This window comes from Equus caballus, chromosome 26 (genome assembly GCF_041296265.1).
Source record: "Equus caballus isolate H_3958 breed thoroughbred chromosome 26, TB-T2T, whole genome shotgun sequence".
NCBI lineage: Eukaryota > Metazoa > Chordata > Mammalia > Perissodactyla > Equidae > Equus > Equus caballus.
The window spans coordinates 46,218,555-46,237,540 of NC_091709.1; the positions used below are offsets into that span (position 1 = coordinate 46,218,555).

General features: G+C 54.7%; 1 protein-coding gene across 12 annotated transcripts in view; it reads left to right on the top strand.

Moving 5' to 3' along the window:
* The window catches only part of AGPAT3 (1-acylglycerol-3-phosphate O-acyltransferase 3), a 98,339-nt gene extending 79,992 nt beyond the window's left edge, over window positions 1-18,347 (top strand). For all 12 annotated transcript variants that reach the window (XM_023630260.2, XM_070252198.1, XM_014736414.3 and 9 more), the window contains 7 exons: window positions 3,126-3,295; window positions 4,297-4,458; window positions 5,427-5,580; window positions 6,088-6,190; window positions 8,911-8,986; window positions 12,316-12,514; window positions 12,817-18,347. In XM_023630260.2, coding sequence (XP_023486028.1) covers window positions 3,126-3,295; window positions 4,297-4,458; window positions 5,427-5,580; window positions 6,088-6,190; window positions 8,911-8,986; window positions 12,316-12,514; window positions 12,817-12,905 — 953 coding nt within the window. In that variant the 3' untranslated portion in view covers window positions 12,906-18,347. The remainder of the gene's footprint in view (window positions 1-3,125; window positions 3,296-4,296; window positions 4,459-5,426; window positions 5,581-6,087; window positions 6,191-8,910; window positions 8,987-12,315; window positions 12,515-12,816) is intronic.
* The last annotated feature ends 639 nt before the right edge of the window (window positions 18,348-18,986 follow it).

Consider the following 18,986-nt stretch of genomic DNA (forward strand, 5'->3'; position numbering starts at 1 on the left):
GAATGCAGGCCTCAGGTGGTTGCCCTCTGCCCACCTGCAGAAGCTGGCAGGCTGATATCACCAGTGTCCTTTCCAGCTGTTAGCGGTCAGCACGAAGACCCACCGCAGCCTCGCAGACGGTACACATTTATGCGCCAGGAGGCAGCTGCTCTGGGCCTGGGTCACGGTTTCCTGCGTATGATCTGCAGGTTATTTCTGGGAGGCTGTCGTGGAAACAAGGGGCGTGTAGACAGGGATGTAAGTGCCAACGGGAGTGAGGCACATGTCAAGCCCAAAGGAAGAAATGGCTTTGGAAAGTAATTTTCTTAGAAGATTCAGTGTCTCGGGGGTGGTGCTCTTAGAGTTGCACCATTCCTCCTTCCTTCTGGGGTTTCCACGTGTGTCCACCTCCGTGTAACACAGGGCGGCCCCGAGAGCCTGCATGTCCTGAGCACTCACCGTGTGGCGGGCACGTTCCCAAGCGCTCGCGCGTGAGCTCTCCCCACCCCTGCTGCAGCCTGCCGGGTGGGGGCTGTGCTGCGCTCCCCCGGGTGGGCGCTGCGCCGCTGACAAGGGCTCGGGCTCCTCCAGGGCGCTACTCCCCCATCCTTGTGTCTGTAAAGTCAGTAGGTTGAGCTACGTGATTCCTCTCAAACCAATGATGAGAGAATCCTGCGTGATTCCACTCACACGGGGACTCCAACACAGGCAAACTCGGAGCAGAGAGGGGATGGCTGCCGGGGCTGGGGCGGGGAAGCGGGGAGCTGCTGCTGGAGGGTGCGAAGGTTAACTTACACAGTGTGAACAGAGTCTAGAGCTCTGCTCACGACACTGTGCCGACAGTTAACAGGACTGTGCTGTGCACTCGAGGGGCTGTCCGCTGAGAGGGAGGACAGGTCTCCAGTTAAAGGTTCTTCAATAATGAGAGAAAGCTTCTCCACTCCCTAGGAAATCGCTTTAGAAGCCTCAGTCTCTTTCCAGTTCACACGTAGGAGTTTGGCCAAGCCCTGCTGGAGGGCCGTCAATTCAATGAGTCGGCTCGAGAGGGGGAGCAGGACAGAGCAGGCACCAAGCCGCATGGGTGTCGTCTGGGCTGCGGCTCCTGGACAGAGGTGGAAAGGCCCCCAGGCTGGGCTTTCAGATGCACAAATCGCCTTACCCTGGGCCTTCTCTTCTTTCCTTAAACAGCTTTACCGAGAGAAAACTCACCCATTTAAAGCTCACAGGCCAGTGGCTTTGGTATAGTCATAGAGTTGAGCAACCACCACTACAATCTAATTTTAGAACATTTCACCCAAGAAGAAACCCGTACCCGTTAGTAGTCACTCCCCATTCCCGCCTCCCCCAGCCCCTGGCAATCACTCATCTGCTTCCTGTCCCTGTGGATTTGCCTGTTCTGGACACTTCATATAACTGGAATCCTACAGTATGTGGTCCTCTGTGTCTGACTTCTTTCACTGAGCGTGATGTTTTCAAGGTTCATCCCTGTTGTAATGTGTGTCAGAATCACATTCCGGTCGCAGCTGAATGATGTTACACTGTATGTACACATTGTTCGTCTAGTCATTCGTCAGTGGATGAACATTTGGGTTATTTCTGCTTTGGACTATTGTGAATAATGCTGCCGTGAACATTTGTGTACAGGTTTTTGCGTGGACATGTTTTCCTTCTCTTGGGCACATGCCTAGGGGTGGAATTGCTGGGTCAGCTGGTAACTCCATGTCTGGAACAGTTTTCCAAAGCAGCGGCACCGTTTTGCGTTCCCAACCACAGTGTGTGGGGTCCGACGTCTCCTGTCCTTGCCAACACTCGCCATTGTCCGGCTGTTCGATGATAGCCGTCCTAGTGACTGTGCGTGGCACCCCACTGTGGTTTTGGCTTGCATCCTCCTGATGACTAACACTGTGGAGCATTCTCTCGTGTGCTTGTTGGCCATTTGTATGTAAGCTTTGGAGAACTGTCTGTCCAGATCTACCTGTCCTTCATTCCTTGTGCCTTTACTCAGTGCACCTGAATGTTGGCTGGAAGCAGCCAGGGCTGACAGGTTTGTTGTAGGTGCTGAGTTCACCCCGTGACAAATGGCCTTTTCTGTTGACCTGGCCTGCGTCCCCTCAGGGCCCTCTCTGGTCCCTCGATGGTGCTCATGGTGAGCTTGTGCTTGGAGCTGACCCCTCACTGCCTCCTCCCCTGATTGGCCCTTGGGGAAAAAGGACCATGGCTCCTGAGTGTTAAGGTGTTGCCTGGGTGACAGACCTCCCGTCCGATTCCCGCCTTGTGTTGAGGAGGGAGCTGGGACCCCAGAGGCCGTGTAGTCAGCAGCATGTTGGGGGCAGAGCTTGTGCATCCCCCACTTCCGCCTAGGCTGATGGGACGTTGGTCAGGAAGGGGAAACCAGCCTCGGTCCTCTGGTTCTTGGATGTCAGTGTCACGTGCCGTATCTTATGTCTCCTATCGGGAAGCCACTATTATCCCGTTTTTATAAATGGGAAACTGAGGCCCAGATAGTCAGGCTCAGAGCCCACTCCCGAAGCCCTGGCCTGTCTCGTCAGCACTCCCTGGCCTCCGTCCCCAAGGGCTAGTCCCCCCAGGAGTCCAGCACACAAAGAACAGGGCTGCGCTGTGGCGATCCTGAGCCCAAAAGCCACGCTTCCTGGTCTGTGAGGTCACCCTTCTTGGATGCCTGACTATGGCTGGCGTGATGCCACCAGCAGTGGCTCCAGCACAGCCAGGGCTGCCGGCCACAGGGGTCTCGGGGCTGGCTATGTGCACGCACCACCCCCCTTCATCCTGTGGATGAAGATGTGCCAGCCCGTCAAGCCGGAGCACATGATGGGCATAAAGACGTGGGGTCCCTCTGTAGTGATGGCTTTCCTCCCTCTCCCTGCGCCTCTCGCAGCGTTCTGAAAGTTTCATTTGCCTTCTCCCTTGACTTTTGCTTAGAGAAGGGAACTATAATTTTGGAAAACTTATTTTATTAAACATAAACCATCAAAACTCATTTCTAACAGAAAATCCCACTCTGACTGAAAATGCCATAGAAATACCCTGCCCTGGGTCTCCCCTCAGCATCAGGGAGCCCGGCTGGGCCTGGCCTTCCTGCAGGGAGGGGGCCTGCCCCTCACTGACAACCCGCCGTGTGTCTGCAGAGCTGGTCATGCTTCTGGAGTGGTGGTCCTGCACGGAGTGCACCCTATTCACCGACCAGGCCACCATGGACCGCTTCGGGAAGGAGCACGTGGTCATCATCCTCAATCACAACTTCGAAATCGACTTCCTCTGTGGGTGGACCATGTGTGAGCGGTTTGGCGTCCTGGGGGTGAGCAAGGAGGGGGTGCCGGGAGGGTGTGGGCAAGCCGGGAGGGTATGGGGGTGAGCAAGGAGGGGGTGTCGGGAGGGTGTGGGGGTGAGCAAGGAGGGGGTGTCGGGAGGGTATGGGGGTGAGCGATGTGGGGGTGCCGGGAGGGAGTGGGGGTGAGCAAGGAGGGGGTGCCGGGAGGGTGTGGGCGAGCCGGGAGGGTGTGGGGGGTGAGCAAGGAGGGGGTGTCGGGAGGGTGTGGGGGTGAGCAAGGAGGGGGTGTCAGGAGGGTATGGGGGTGAGCGATGTGGGGGTGCCGGGAGGGTGTGGGGGTGAGCAAGGAGGGGGTCCCGGGAGGGTGTGGGGGTGAGCAAGGAGGGGGTGTCGGGAGGGTATGGGGGTGAGCGATGTGGGGGTGCCGGGAGGGTGTGGGGGTGAGTGACATGGGGGTCCCAGGGGCTGGCATGGCTCCCTGGGGTCTGGAGTCTCCACAGCTCTGGGTTTTTCTTCCCTCCAGTCCTAGCCCCTGGTCCCTCTTAGCTAGGAGTGGAGCACACACCTGACCAAGGGGGCCCCGGGGCTTATGCTGCATCTCCCCCCATAAACCCTCACTCATGTCTCCGTGAGTCCCCCCAGGGCTCCCTCACTTAGCTAAGCTGCCTCCTGTGAAATGTGAACGACCCCACTGAGTTAGCCGAGGTGTCCCCTGCCGTGAAAGCCTGTCAATGGCGGCCCCAAGCCATCTTTAGGAAGGCCCAGGCCTGGTGGCCAGAGTGGTCCTCAGAGTCCAGGCCGGCCGTGTCCTGGGCCCCCTCCCTCCCACCAGGACTGCCCGCTGCCCACCAGGGCTGTGCCTGGGCTACCTCAGCTGTAGGACAGCGCCCCTGCGCTCTCGGGGTCGTGCTGGTCCCTGCGGTGCCACACTCAGAGTCAGGGCGTCCCTGGGGACTGTGACGTCACCCAGCACCATTCCAGTCCTGGGGGGCAGTCTGAGGGACGCTGCTGCTCTCCCTCCGCTGCAGAGTTCCAAAGTCCTGGCCAAGAGGGAGCTGCTGTACGTGCCCCTCATCGGCTGGACGTGGTACTTTCTGGAGATCGTGTTCTGCAAGCGGAAGTGGGAGGAGGACCGGGACACCGTCATCGAGGGGCTGAAGCGCCTGTCTGACTACCCCGAGTACATGTGGGTGAGTGCCCGGACGGAGCGGCTGGGACTGAAGTCCATGCGCTGAGCTTGGTTGACTTTAGTTGTCATGACTACAGTTTAATAATAATTGAGTTACTGGTTATAAAGCCAACAAGAACCCCTGAGCACAGGGGATGCTGGTTCACAGCAGGGCCCGCCCACCACCCCGGGCTTGGAGGCTGGGGAGCCCATCTTGGGCCATGTGCTCCCACCTGTCTCCCCTGGGAGCCAGCGCCCTGCTGAGGGGCCCTCCCTACACCCCCGGCACCCCGGCCTGCGCAAAGGAGCATGGCTCGGCCGCTCTGGGGGTCTGCCCGGCGCCCCGCCCAGTCCCAGGCTGGGGCTCCTCTAAGGGAGGTCTGGGCTAGAGGCGGGGGTCAGAAGCAGCCCCAGTGCGGGGGAAGCTTCTCCCTCAGCACACGTGGACTGACCCTGCGCTGCGAGCACCCCCTCTGATGGCGTCTCCGAGCCCCGTGGGCGGGTTGACGGGGCAGCCATCTGGAAGCGTCACTGCCCTTGCTGTGAGCATCATTTCTCTCTCCACCCTCCTCTGGTCTCTGGCAGTAGCTCTGCGAGGCAAGCGCTTCCAGCTCGCCTGTCGCCTGTCGCGGCGAGCGGGTAACAGAGTTTACAGTTCCTCTCGCTGGTCAGACAGCTGCTGCCCGGCACGCCTTCCCATTCACTTCTCTCTGGAAAGAGCTCTTTTGCACCCTTTGGGGAGAAGTGAAACGCTGTGGGCTGTCCTGTGAGGGACCTCGTGTGGCTGTAGTGCGGGTCGCGGCCCGAAAGTGAAACAGCGTTCCACACTGCGGTGTGCCCCATGCTGGGCCATCACTCGAGGGACCTGTCACCGACTCAGTGGCAAACGCGTAGCTACGGTGGAGGCGGCAGGTGGGGGGAGGTTCGAGCCCAGCAGGGCCCGTCCCCGACCGGCCGCCCCGAGTGACCCTGACCCCCGCTCCGCCCCAGTTCCTCCTGTACTGCGAGGGCACGCGCTTCACCGAGAAGAAGCACCGCGTCAGCATGGAGGTGGCCGCCTCCAAGGGGCTGCCCGCCCTCAAGTACCACCTGCTGCCGCGCACCAAGGGCTTCACCACCGCGGTCCAGTGCCTCCGCGGGACAGGTAGGAGCTGCCCCGCCCGGCCGGGAGCCCTGCTCTCGGGGCCCTCAAGAAATGAAAACAGGGATCTGTCCAAACTGCACAGGTGAACTACACGTAAAACACAGGACACGGTAGCATAACAGGGAGAATCAGTAAGTGAGTTAATGTGTTACAAGAGCCAGGTATCATTTTTGAGGCGATAAAATGCTGCTTAATGGCAAATAGCTGTAATAATGATGAAGTATATAACTGAAAACCTTCTAAGGGGAAAAAAAATATATCTAATTAAGCCAAAAGGAGGCGAGATAAAGACAAAGGCCAGACAGGACACGGAAATCGGCCAGGCGGGAGATGTCCACGGAGGGTCAGTGAGCGCAGTGGGCGGGGTCAGCTGAAGGCGCAGCCAAAGGAGGAGAACTGGCAAAGGAAGACGTCGCCTGTGTATAAGGCCTAGCCGGGGCCTGCCCCAGGGTGCAGGGGAGGGCCTGTCCACGTGGCTGTGTCACCCTCTGCACCTCTCCCCCACAGTCGCCGCTGTCTACGACGTCACGCTGAATTTCCGAGGAAACAAGAACCCATCTTTGCTGGGCATCCTCTACGGGAAGAAGTACGAGGCGGACATGTGTGTGAGGTGAGCTCCGAGAGCTGCCCACAGGGGCCATGGGGGGCCACATGGGGCCATGGGGGCATGTTGGGCCTGACCTGGCCGCCCTCTCCCCAAGGCTTCCCAGCTCCAGGACGGAGGCCTCGGGAGCTGGCTTGCTGTCAGCCCTTGACACACAGGCTGGTCCCACGCCCCTGGCTGCCCCCACATGGAGGTGGTGCAGACTTGGGGACAGATATTTCTAACGGTCACACAAAGTGAATGAGTGGGGCCGGGGGTGAAGGCAGAATGTTCCGGATGCTCCAGGGAGGAGTGACCCCTCCCACTGGAGGGAGCACAGAGGCTTTCTGAAAGAGGCATCTGACCTAAAACTTGCACAGTGACCAGGGTTTCCACAGGCAGGAGAAGGACAAGCTGTCCCAGCCCAAGGGGGATGCCCACGTGGTGCCGTTTGTGGTGTGCAGCCAGGTAGACCCAGGGCACACACAGACCGCCCGGGAGGGAAGGTAAGGTCAGGGCCACGGGCTGACCTCAGTCCCACTCTGCCTCCAGCTCCTGGTGAACATGGGTCTACCAGCAGGGTGTACCCAGCCAGCCTCAACCCCTTTGCCAGAGTCAGTCCTGCCGGAAGGAGAGGTGAAGCTGGTTAATGAACAGCGGCTCAGCCAGCTTACAGACTCCCAGAATCCCCAAGAAGTGAAACTCAATCTGAGGTAGGGCCCTGTGGAGCCCTTAAAACATCCTCAGATTATCAGAAACAATTGCCGTTAATTTGTGCAGTGAGCATTTATTGAGTGCCTACTGTATGCAGAGCAGGAGGCTCGAGGCAGGGATGGGGTGGGCAGGTAGAGGGATCAGAGAACCAAGTTTCTGAATGGGATTCGCCATGAGACGGGGGCAGGTGGCCCCTCCGGCTTCCGGGAGGCCTGTCTGAAATGCTCCCCAGGGTGGAGAGTCTCCTCCGGCCCTGCCGGGCAGGCAGGCTGTGTCTGAGGGCCACTCTGGCGGAGCACCAAGAAGAGAAAGTGCCAAGCCAGGTGCTCATTTTTTTCCAATTTCGTGTTCATTCCTCTGGGGAAATTGCCGGGCCAGACGTGCTCACGGCAGCCCCACCCGCGCCTCGGCGTGGACTCTCAGCTCCAGCGAGAGAGGACCCGCACTTTAATCTCATCTCGCCCTTTGGGGCAGAAAGTGTGGGGCTGTGTTTTACCTAATCTCATTTTAGTAGATATATTCTTAGAACTTCTAAAAGCATCAGCTTGCTGTTTCGTGTGTTGTTGAGTAAAAGCAATATTCCAGTGAGTCCACACAGATGTGTGATCCAACAAGCCGAGGTTCTCACGGCCCGATGGCGTTTGCCCCGTCTCCTGTCCGCGACCGAGGGGCCTGTGGGATGGTGGCCTGGGGCTCTCCTGCTTCTCACTGGTGCTTGGGGCAGCATCCTCAGAGTGGCTGAGTCCACTCCAGGAGATGGAGGCTCGTATTTGTATTTATTTCTTGCTCCTCATTTTTCATTCCAATTTTACATGTTTCACACCGTGTGTGACAGACATGCAGCAGACCCTGGATGTGGTGCATCTCTGATATATGTATGGAATCAAGGGAGGAGGCGAGTGAGTTGGAGACTTTTCAGCAGTCATCTCTCTGCAGACAAACCCCTCGGAACTTCCTTTCCTTACTGAAACGGTCCATGTGTGTGGCAAATCCTTCTGGGGGCCCCTGGAGGTCCCCAAGACCTTTCCAGGCCAACAAAGTTCAGCTGTTTTTGTTTACAAGGAGTTTATATGCCTCCCTCAATCCCTTTGAGACACAGGGGAGTTTCCCAGAGGCTGTGTGACACGTGGCACAGCATCGCTCCCACATCTGATCTTGTGTGTGCTTGTGAAAATTCTGTGTTCATTGCTGATGTGGTCAAGATTGATAGCTATAATCCACAGAAACCAGCGTTCTCAATGCTTGGAGACAAAAAGATTGAGACACCTTAAAACGTGGAGATTTACCTCCAGCCATGGAGATCTCTCCTGGCTTTTCTCTCACTGTGGGCCCCGAGATGGGCAGCCAGGCCCCAGTGATGGCGTGGTCCCAGCTGACTGTCCCAGCTCAGTGTGCGCTCGTGGCCCCTGCTGGCCGTCTTGAGGTACTACAGTTGCCGTAGATGGCTGTTCTTGCCCGTGTATCTTACCAGGTAGCCACCTCCGCTCTTGGGGCTGGTAATCCAGCTGGTGATTAGGTTTATAAATAAATTAGTGTCCTAACTGAAGTCAGCTGTTTGTTAATCGAGATTAAAGTACTAAATCTCCATTGCTTTTCATCTGTGAGGCAAGTGGATTTCATTGGTGAAATAGGTAATCTTCTTTGCCTAACGAAAGGCACTTTCCATCATGATTATTTCCAAAGAATGAACTATTAGGAGAGATCCAAATTCCTGCAGAGGCTCATGAATGATCACCCTTCACAGTGGAAGTGGGGGCATGGTCTGCTGAGTAAACGGCTCATGCATCCCTGTGAAATGCTTCCGCTGCGCACAAGCATGCACGTGTCTCTCTGCCACCGGGTGCTGGGTGACTCCACGGCACTCAGGCGGAGCCCGGGAGCTGCTCTGATGCTTGTGTATTTTCGAAATCAAGAGTGAGACTGGAATGGAAAAGGCCAGCCAGCAACAGCCCCGAGGCTCAATGACTGACTTTCCCCGGTCAGCTTGATTTCTCTAGTCATTTACTTTGCTTTCAATCTTCTCAATTAAACAGGAGGTTTCCCCTGGAAGACATCCCGCAGGAGGAAAAAGAAGCGGCTCAGTGGCTTCATAAACTCTACCAGGAGAAGGTAAAGGTGCTGCTTCCCCTCGGGGTCTCTGAAGAGGTTCCCAAGGGGCAGCTGGTGGGGCGGGCAGGGGCACAGTGACTTCCTCTGGAGACGAGAGTACGTGCAGTTCCCAGATGCTTCTTTCTAATCTTTCTCTTCTTTTTTTTTGTTTTAATTGTCTCAACTTTTGAGAAATTAACAAACTGAAGAAAAGTATGAAGGATAACACAACATTTATATAACCGTGGCTGATATTTTATCACATTTGTTTCATTTTTTTCTTGTAAAAGAAATGATAGATATTTAACACACATGTGTTATATGTGTGTGTGTATGTGATTTAATATATGAGACACAACGTAGATGACATGAAAGGATTCTATGACAACCACGTCCAGTCTCTTCTCCATTCCCCTATAGCACACCTCATCCCTGGCTCTTACTTCCAATTTATTTTGTATACACAAACCCGCGGGACATTAGGTTTTCATTTTCAGCATTGTAGGAGCTTAAATAATCAGAAAATCCTCCCAGTATATAACAAATATCTTTTTAAGTGCATTGGCGAGCTCTCAAGAAAATACGGGAAATTTCTACGATCAGAAAAAGAAACGGAACTGGAAGCCAGGTGGTAGCCTGTGAGCTGATACTGCCACACACTGCAAACAGGGTCCCCTTAACCTGAAGTCTTTCGTTTTAATGCCTACCTGGGAAAGAAGATAAAGGTTTGACCTCATTCAAAGCAGGAAGTTAGAGCTGAAAACCTCACATAAAGGTGGGAAGCTCTGAGAATTTTGTCCTCAGAAAGGTTAAACTGAAAAAAATTTTCCTGCCAGCACAGGGAAATGACTGTGAAGCTCTCCTTTCTCCTCCTGGTCTTAAAAAGGTTTCCCCTGGTAATTCACAATCACAGGCCTGTCCTCAAACAGGTGTAGGATTTGAATTTACTCTAACAACATAATTCAAGAAGAACACAGCCAAAATGTCAACATAAAAAGTGGTTCTGGGTGAATCTCTCTGGAGTTCCTGACAGAAGCAAGTGCAGAAGTAGAAGAACACAGCTCCAACCTGAGCTGCCCGGGTTTCCTTGGGTACAGTTCTGCTGGAGACGAGGTCATCACCGAAGTCTGTTATGGGAAGGTATGACAGACATAACAGACAGAAAAATTAAACCCTCAAAAACCTCAGCTGAAATGGACCTATCAGATGGAGACTAAAATCAGTATGTTTGAAATGATTAAACACAAAAGAAGGAATTGCAAACAAAAGACTGAGACCTATGAAAAAATGAGATGGACTGGAAAAACCGAGTAGAATTTATAGGCATGAAGAATCTAGTCATTGACAGTAAAATCTTAATTAACAGATTAAATAGCAGATTAGATACAGCTGAAGAGAGAATTAGTAAACTGGAAGGTTTTGAGGAAATTACTCAGAATGCATTACTCAGTATTGGGGCATTGGGGCTCCTGGAGAAGCAGCTGGGAAGTAGAGGGTACACCTGCAGGGAGGGGGATGTGATGACGCGGGAGGCCCAGCAGCCACGGCTGTGCTGCCTGGCCCGAGGAGTGTGGGCTGCCTGGCGGGAGGGCCAGCAGGGCCTTGGGAGGTGGAGGAAGGTGGGGAGACACGCAATGAGGGCAGCTTGTCTGGTTGTGTGTGGAATTGCTGACAAGTCAGGAAAGGTCAGAGGGCAGCAGCACCCCAGCCTGAGGGTTCGCCCCATAGAGAGCCTCACCACGGGGGAGAGCCTGGTGTGTGGGCAACGAGGAGGGTACTGGTGAGAGCTCGACAAGCACTTCTGTGTCAGGATCACGTGTGTGTGTGATTCATCTGATCAAGAGCAACAAAGCCTGTCGTGCTCTCACCCGGGGGAAAGCTCCTGCCTTCGCGTTTCGTGGTGTTGTCGCGGGCCCGTCGTGTACCGTGAGATGCTGTCACAACACGCTGAGAGGCCTGCTGAGCCGGGCCCTGCACTGGAGGGGCGACAGCTTCCCACACCACCTGTGCAGCTCTGGGCGCAGGCAGGCGCAGGTCCTGTTCTCGGAGGGTCGGGGTGGTCAGAGCGGGGATGGGCAAACAGCTTGAAAATGGCTGGAGTTTTCCTGGGTCGTGCCGAGAAGGGCCTTCCAAGTGGGGTGGGGAGCATGTGGCATCGCCCTGAGGTGCATGCGGGAGTGTGGGGGTCACAGGTCCTGACCACACGAGGCCCCGTATCGCCTGCCCTGTGCCCCTCGAAGGGCAGGGCAACTAGTGCCTCTGCACAGGCTGATGAGGCTGCGAGGCTGGTGTTTGTTGAGCGCCCCCTCATTTTTATATAGTATGAAACACAGCTGTGGGAAATTGAGTGCAGAAAATAAAATAGAAGACAATAAAGGCAGATGACACTCCACGCCCCCAGGATCGCCACCAAGATCCTGTTGTTGTGCATCTTTCCAAGCTTGGTCTCTACAGACGGATGGTCACACATTGTGTGTCTCAGTGGCATCATGTGGTTCTTAATGTCTTCCTTCACAAATCTTGAAGCATCCTGGGTCTCCCTGTTAACACACCACTGCGTTACGTATGACGGCCGCAGAGGGGTCGGAGCACCAGGCCTCGCCGACCGTCAGCCGCACTCGGTGTGGAGCACTTCCCAGTCCTGCTGTCGTGCCGGCTCTGACAGAGTCCTCTCCCCGATGTCTCCACACGCTCACCTCTCCTCCCATCGTCAGCCTCCAGGAAACAGAGACCGAGAGGGTGACCTGGAGCTATGGAAGGTGCCAGGACTTGTGCCCAGGCCGCGAGACTCCTGGCGGGTCACAGCCACCAGCCCCCCTTTGAGACCCAGCAGGGGTTGCAAGGGGCCTGGCCAACGCCGGCAGTCCTGGGGTCAGAGGTGCCTCTCATGTGCTAGGTACAGACTGATTATTTTCTTAGGAAACTTGCCAGTCAAAGGGTTTGTATTTTTTCATGCTTTGGATACAAGCAGCCAAGGCACGAAGCTCATGCCAGCTTCCCCCCCCACCTACAGCATGCGTAACCCGTCTACTTTATTTATGGGGCATGTTTATAATCATTTGTAAACAGGAGTCATTTTTCACTGTCAACGCTTTTCTCTAGTGTTAAAAGAATAGCATATAGGGGCCAGCCCCGTGGGCTGGTGGTTGAGTTCATGCACTCCGCTTTGGTGGCCTGGCGTCGGAGCCTGGGTGCAGACCTACACCACTCATCAGCCATACTGTGGCGGTGACCCACATACAAAATAGAGAAAGATTGGCACAGGTGTTAGCTTAGGGTGAATCTTCCTTAGCAAAAAAAAAAAAAAAAAAAACATGTAAAGAGACCACTTTTCTTGTCGACTTTTTCAGGATGCATTGCAGGAGATGTATAACCAGAAGGGGGTGTTTCCAGGGGAGCAGTTCAAGCCCACCCGAAGGCCGTGGACGCTCCTGAACTTCCTCGCCTGGGCCACCATCCTGCTGTCTCCTCTTTTCAGTTTTGTCTTGGGCGTCTTTGCAAGTGGATCTCCCCTCCTGATCCTGATGTTCCTGGGGTTTGTTGGGGCAGGTAACGAACTTGGGTGACTACACAGCCCAAGGTCGGGTCTTCCGTGTGCCGGCCATGGGGGCGGCCTGGAGACTGTCACAGTCACGCTGGGAGCTGTCCAGGTGACAGCCCGTGGAGAGCTGGGATCCAACCTGAGCCTTGCAGGCCCCTGAGAGCGGGTCTGGCCACGGGCTGCAGAGGACACCTGCCCCCCAGGACAGGCTGATCGGCAGGCGCGGGGAAGGGGGAGGAGGCGGGAGCCCCCCTGAACCACTTTTCCAGCAAAGCCATCACTCTAACCTCCCCTTTTTCCTGTCTTAAAGCTTCCTTTGGAGTCCGACGACTAATAGGAGTAACTGAAATAGAAAAAGGCTCCAGCTACGGAAACCAAGAATTTAAGAAAAAGGAGTGATTAATGGCCATGATTGAACACACGTGACCGGACGGTGGTATCCACTTAACTCAATTAAAAACAGAACAACACACAGAGCGGAAAAAAAAGACACTTAGAAACTATTTTTCTTATTAACTGGTGACTAATATTAACAATAAAACTCGAGTGGAGGGTAGAGGAGCGGCAAGGCCTGCAGACGGGGCCGCCACCCGCGCCGCACCGGCACCAGGCGCCCGGGGAGCTGGGCTCCGAGGTCGGCTCCGGACCCGGCTCTCGCCCGCCCAGGCCACGGCTCCCGAGAACTCTGCCTGCCGGAGGGAGCCTCTCGATGCCTCCTCTTCTTAAACTTAGACCCCACTTTCGTTTTTATCAGTTACTTCAGGAACTGACCCCGGCCCCTCGCCTCTTCCCCGCACCCCCTGTGAACTGTCTCTTTGCGACTCTTCCTCTGTCCTCCCGGGAACGGATGCGACAGGGTCCGGCCCCGAAGCGCCTGCTTGCTGCTCTGCTCGGCATGGCACGGCACCTTCGCTCCCAGACGTGGGTTGGCCGCGGAGAGAGTTCTCCTGGTGATAAGCACACACCGAGCGTTGGCTGGGTCCCCGGGGTCGGGTCGTGGTCCTGCGCCAGGCTGGCTGCAGGCAGACGCCCCGCTTTCTTTCCCAGAGCATCTCGCCCGTCTCCTGCCTAACCCTGGGTGTGAACACCTGAAATGTGGTTTTAAAGTGAACCGGCCCCTAGGACTCGGTGAAACGCACAATCCTCCCTTACCCGGACCTGCGCTGTCCCTTCTCCCTGCCGCCCTCAGACCCCAGGCCCTCCGCCGGGCCTAGGGGGGCCCGGGCCCTCCGCCCCTCCGCCCCGCAGCCCAGGAGCCCCGCGGTGCTGACCTCTGCCCTGCAGCCCACAGCACTCTCGGATGCTTTTTAAAAAGCGGTGTCACCGTGAAACCTCTGTCCTCCAGAGGTGGTGGGAGACTGTTAACACAGAGCTCTCGGGCTTTTAGAGGTTTTATTTCTACAGTTGATTTGTTGATGGCTCTCAGCTTCCTGAGGAAAGCTAGAGATGGTGAACCCCCGCCCCCCGGGCCCGCGGGCGTGCTGGTTCCTCCTCGGCTCCTCCCGCCGCAGGGCTGTCTCCAGAGCGTCCTGCCAGCCTGTGCTTGGCTTCTGTCCTCACAGCGTTCCCTTTGGCTCCCAGCCCTAGAGGGAGCTGTTTATTCCGCACATGAAGGCGCGAGTATCAGTGTCCGCTCGGGGGGTGGGCCAGGGGCTGGAAGCCGCGGGGGCTGGTTGGAGGAGTGGGCAGACCCCGGCTCTCCCTGGGCTCAGCTAGTCATTCCACCAGAAACCCCACCTGCACTGGACTTTTCCTCCTAAACCTTCAACTTGCTTTTTTAAAGTGACACTCCCCTCCTGTTTTTTTAGCAAGGGAAAGGAAAATAATGGGTGTTCTCTCTGATACACTGTAACCAGCATTCTGAACGGAGGCAGGCTGAATTTTCTAGAAAAAAAAATAGAGGAAAGAGGCATGGAAAAAATTAAAAACTAAATTGGGAAAATGATGATGCATTGGCCCTAAGTATGTATTTTGGGAAGCTTCCTCGAGGCAGCGTCTGCTCTCTGACCGCGACCCTGTGCTGGGCTGTGCTCGGTGACGCTGCTGGAGACAGGGCGCAGGCTGCGAAGGCACCGCGGCTCTGCGTGCTCCTGAGTGATGGTGGATGAGGACAGCCCCTTGCGTGCTTGAAGGGGTGAAACAGCTTTAGAATGCTGGTAGAAGGGAGCTCCCCTCCATCTTAGGGCATCTCCCCTCCTTCCCTTCGCCAGCGCCCGTGGCGGAGCCGAGCAGACAGTGCCCCTCCGCTGCGAGGGCCGGTGAGCGACGACCTGAGGTCTGCTCTTTCTTTCCGTAAATGCTGCTCCTCTGTGTCTGTCTCCTGTCGTTCGCTAACTCACTAACACCTAAAGAATCTTAGGAAAGAAAAGCCGAAGGGTACTACCGTGCAGATACATTACCTGGAAAACGCAACTTGAGATCATTTACCATTTAATTAATAGTCCTTGTTTCCCAGATACGTTCCCTCCCCTTGAAATTAATACGTAATGTGTGAACTCTGCATTGCGGCGGTGAGGGCGCTGTGGAGACTCCCGGCCAATGGAGACTGAGGCCACGGCCTGGGGTAACCTCAGCTGCTCCTCCACGTTTAACCCAGTGACCCCATGCATTTGAATACCCAGCCCTTTGAGAGCAATAAAAACTACACTATGAATGTTTGGGGTTTTTTTTTAGGGAGAGGTGGATTTTGCTTTTGATCCACTTCAGGAGAGAAGTGGAAAGGGGGAGGGGAGCTCCTTTAATTTTTTAAATTAAATTAATAAATCACAGAATAGTGCTTTTTTTTTTTTCCTTTTCCTTTACACCTACCACCGACCTTCATTCGTTGCTGATGTTGTCATGTCAGGCTGAGTGCTGGGACAGTCAGGCTGGTCACCGTTGGGGGCAGTGCGCTTTAGGCCCGAGTCGCGGTGCCCTCCACACCGGGTCCTGGGTCCTGCCAGGAGGGGACGTGTTTGCTGACCCCCTCTGCTGGGGCCTGCTCTGTTGCTTGCTTCGCGCCTCCAGAGCCACCCCACCTTGGCTGGAGGCACAGAGAGAGGGCCCTGGGCCCTTCCTGTGAGGGTGCAGCGGGCTGAGCGCAGAGCCTGGGCGCAGCTGGCCGGCATGTTTCTCAGCACAGGCCCAGGCCCTGCTCTCAGGTGCCAGGCGCCGAGTCAAGACATCTTCCACGCGTGTATCCTGGCCCTGCCCAGCGAGTGGAGTTTGAGTTGTGGACGCTCCCTATGCGTCCAGCTGGGGAGAGGGCCGCAGATCTGTCCCCCTCTGGCTTCTGGGGTCCTGTGGCCTGTGGCAGCTACCAGCACCTAGAGACTGTCTTCCCTCTTTGGGGTCTTCCTGATGGCACTGTAAGCAGTGACTATCCACACTGCGTGCACGTGAGCAGACGCTGGGGAAAGCCTTAGCTGGTCATGGGAAAGCGAGTCATAGATGTGTGAAGGCTCTCTTTCTGTGCGCCCGCCTTCTCTCCATGCTGAAGCCTGGAGGAGGGTTTGAAATGGCTACCCGTTGATAAGAGTTTTAACCCAGAGAAAGAAGTGACCCTGGTCACCCGGTGCTTGGTGACGGCGTGCCAGCTGCATGGCCCGATTATGGTCTCTGTCCTCAAGAAGCGCAGAGTCTGGTGGAAGAGATGAGCTCTGAGTAGACAAACTACTCAATGAAACAACAGTGTGAACAGCACTTTCTTGTATAAAACAGCCATGATCCTGGGTCAGTTTGGAAGCCCTGTCTTGTTGTCCCTGTTCCTCCTGCTCTGTGGCGTGAGAGCCTTCCCTTACAGACCTTTAGTCAGTGAGCACGGGAGCTGAGGGTGCCTGCAGTCACGGGCAACTCCGGAGCCTAGGCCTTCCACGCCGTGCGACCACCGACTGGTATCCCACTGGGCGTGAGGAATCAGGGACGCCCTGCATGTCACTTTGTCTCACCTGTAGGACAAGCCCAATAGACTCTGCTCAGCCCGCCTGATTTTCAGCAGAATTGTTCAATCCTGTGCGTAAACTCATGCTGCGAATTTCTCACTAACAGCTGCATGCTTCCCCGGCATGCAACACTTAGCATTAAATGGTGTGTGTGGCTTCTAACCCTGCAGCAGTGTAACCAGGCTTAGGGTTAAAATGGTGGGCCTGACATGACCACCTGCCTTCCCTCTGGAGACAGCATGGCTCTGGCCCATGTTTCTGCCCCTTTCTCTAGCCTCTCCTAGCATCTGGGCCTGGGCTGTGGGGCCAGCCACACCACTAACTCGCCCTGGCTTTGTCCCAAACCCTGCGTGGGGCCGCCAGGGTGCATGCAGACATTCGGGTCCCACGTTCTTGCATATCAGGGCCAGGACGCAAAAACACAGGGATGGTTTTTGGGTCGAAGATGTCTCGCTGAGTTTTGCTCGATTGAGGGGTGGACACATATGAATTCAGTTTTCCCACAAGTATTTGCCGCTAGCTAATTCAGTGGAAACGGTGGCATTCTCATAACCCACTCAGGAAATAAAGGACAAGAACCCTTTTCGGGAGCCTAGGAGATTTCCCGAGAGGTTGACAGAGTCAGCCCCCCGCGCCCCGGCAGCAGCACGTATTCTCAAAGACAGCTGAATTGCTTTACACTTTGTAATGACAAGCTCACCCAGAGTTTTCTTTTCCTACAAACTTCTCAGTTTCTTAACTTTTTGTTGAAAAAGTATTTGGACAGAAGTCGAACTGTGAATGATACTGAAATGCACTAAATTTTATTAAACTGGAGTTACTTGATACAATGAAGAAATGCATCTGATCTACTTGTATTTATTGTCTCAGAATTGTATGTTGTGACAATCAAATGTTCCTTGCCTAAACGCCAGGAAATCCAACGGGCTTCTTAATCATAAAGATTGTCAGTAAGTACTGTAACTGTAAATGAGAATCTCTCTCTTTGGAAAACCACACAAACCATTGCTTAAGCGCGTGTGACGGACGTTGGGGTTCTTTTTCTATTATTGATACTCTGCCATACCTGACCACTGGCCAGTTTCAAAGGGTGATAATTTGTACACAGGGTGCGAATGTATTATATGGAGGGGTCGTTTTGTACACTTCATTTTTACAAGTTTTGCTACTCTCGGGCTTTATGTAGTTGAGGATAGCGGTATTTTTGGTCTCTGGGAGTTGGTGGAGGGTAAGGGTGGGGGGACTAACTTGGACTTTAAAAGCCTGTGTCCCAAAAACTGGCTGTGTTTGCCATGCTCTGCAAAGATCACCTCATACATGGGCCTGCGTGAGCGTGCCTGAGTGCCGGTGTTTTCTGGATAAAATGCTGCAGGCATCATACTTGTTATTAAAATTGCTGCTGTGAAAGAGAGGGATAAAATGTCCACAATATACGAGAAAATGATTGTCTGCCTCCTTTCGTCCCTTTGTTTCTAGTCCGCGCAGATTTTTCCCAGGGGAAGAAAAGACCTGCGTGCACTCGGTGTCTGCGGGGTCTTCCGCCTGCACAGACCCGCCGGCGTGGGGCCTGTGCTCCCTGAGGCCGTCCTGCCCGTGAGCGCGCTCTCCATTTCACTTAAGTGGCTTTCAGAAGGGGAAATCTAGAAGGAGAGCCATCACCTGGCCAAAGCAAGGGACAAATCAGTTGGTGCATAAAGGATGTGCCTAAAAATGGGTCTTAAAGCCATCAAGGACAAAAGGGTTTCCAAAGTAGGCATGTATATATCAAAAACTATTTTTTGTAAAAAAAAAAAAAGTTATTCTGTGGAGAAAACCAAGGAACCCTTTTTCTTCTTTATAAAGAAAAGAACTCTTGTTCGAACCAAGAGGTATTCCAGGGTCTCATTTGTCTGTCTTCTGAAAATAAATTGAGCTAAAAGAACCGTGGTGTCATTTATGCTCTGGGAACAGCCTCTGACGATGCGCCTTTCTGCCCCCGGACCATCTTCTTCCGGTGGTACCAGCGGCAGCGGGGATGGGCCCCCAGCCATGCCCGGCTCAGGCCTCCTGAGAACCGGAAAAGCCCATCTCGGACAGGAACTCTGGAAAGTTCCACATCTAGCTGTGATTTATTTTTAAAAATATATCCTGAATTCAGAACACGCATGCACCAGCGCATGCACACATGTACCAGCACATGCACACATGTGCACATGCACGTCGAGACACATGTACATACGTCCACCCGTGCACCTGCACGTGCACACGAAGACACGTAGGTGCACGATTTGGGGGGATGTGATGTTTTCCCAGGGGACCAAGCCAAAGGGCCCCAGGACCGCGCGGCATATTGCAATGGCCGGGTTGGGTCAGACCCTTGACCGAGTCTCCAGGGACAGGTTCTGGGAAAGCAGCGGGGAGCACAACTGTCAGGGCCCTGCCTGAAGCCACTAACCAGCCGAAACCAGTGCATTTAAATCACAGAAACATCTGATTAAAACTCTGTTCAAATAAGGGCAACTTGAGGACCCCAAGAGTAAGCAAGAGGTGGTTTCATTTACTTTAAAAATGCAAAATCAAT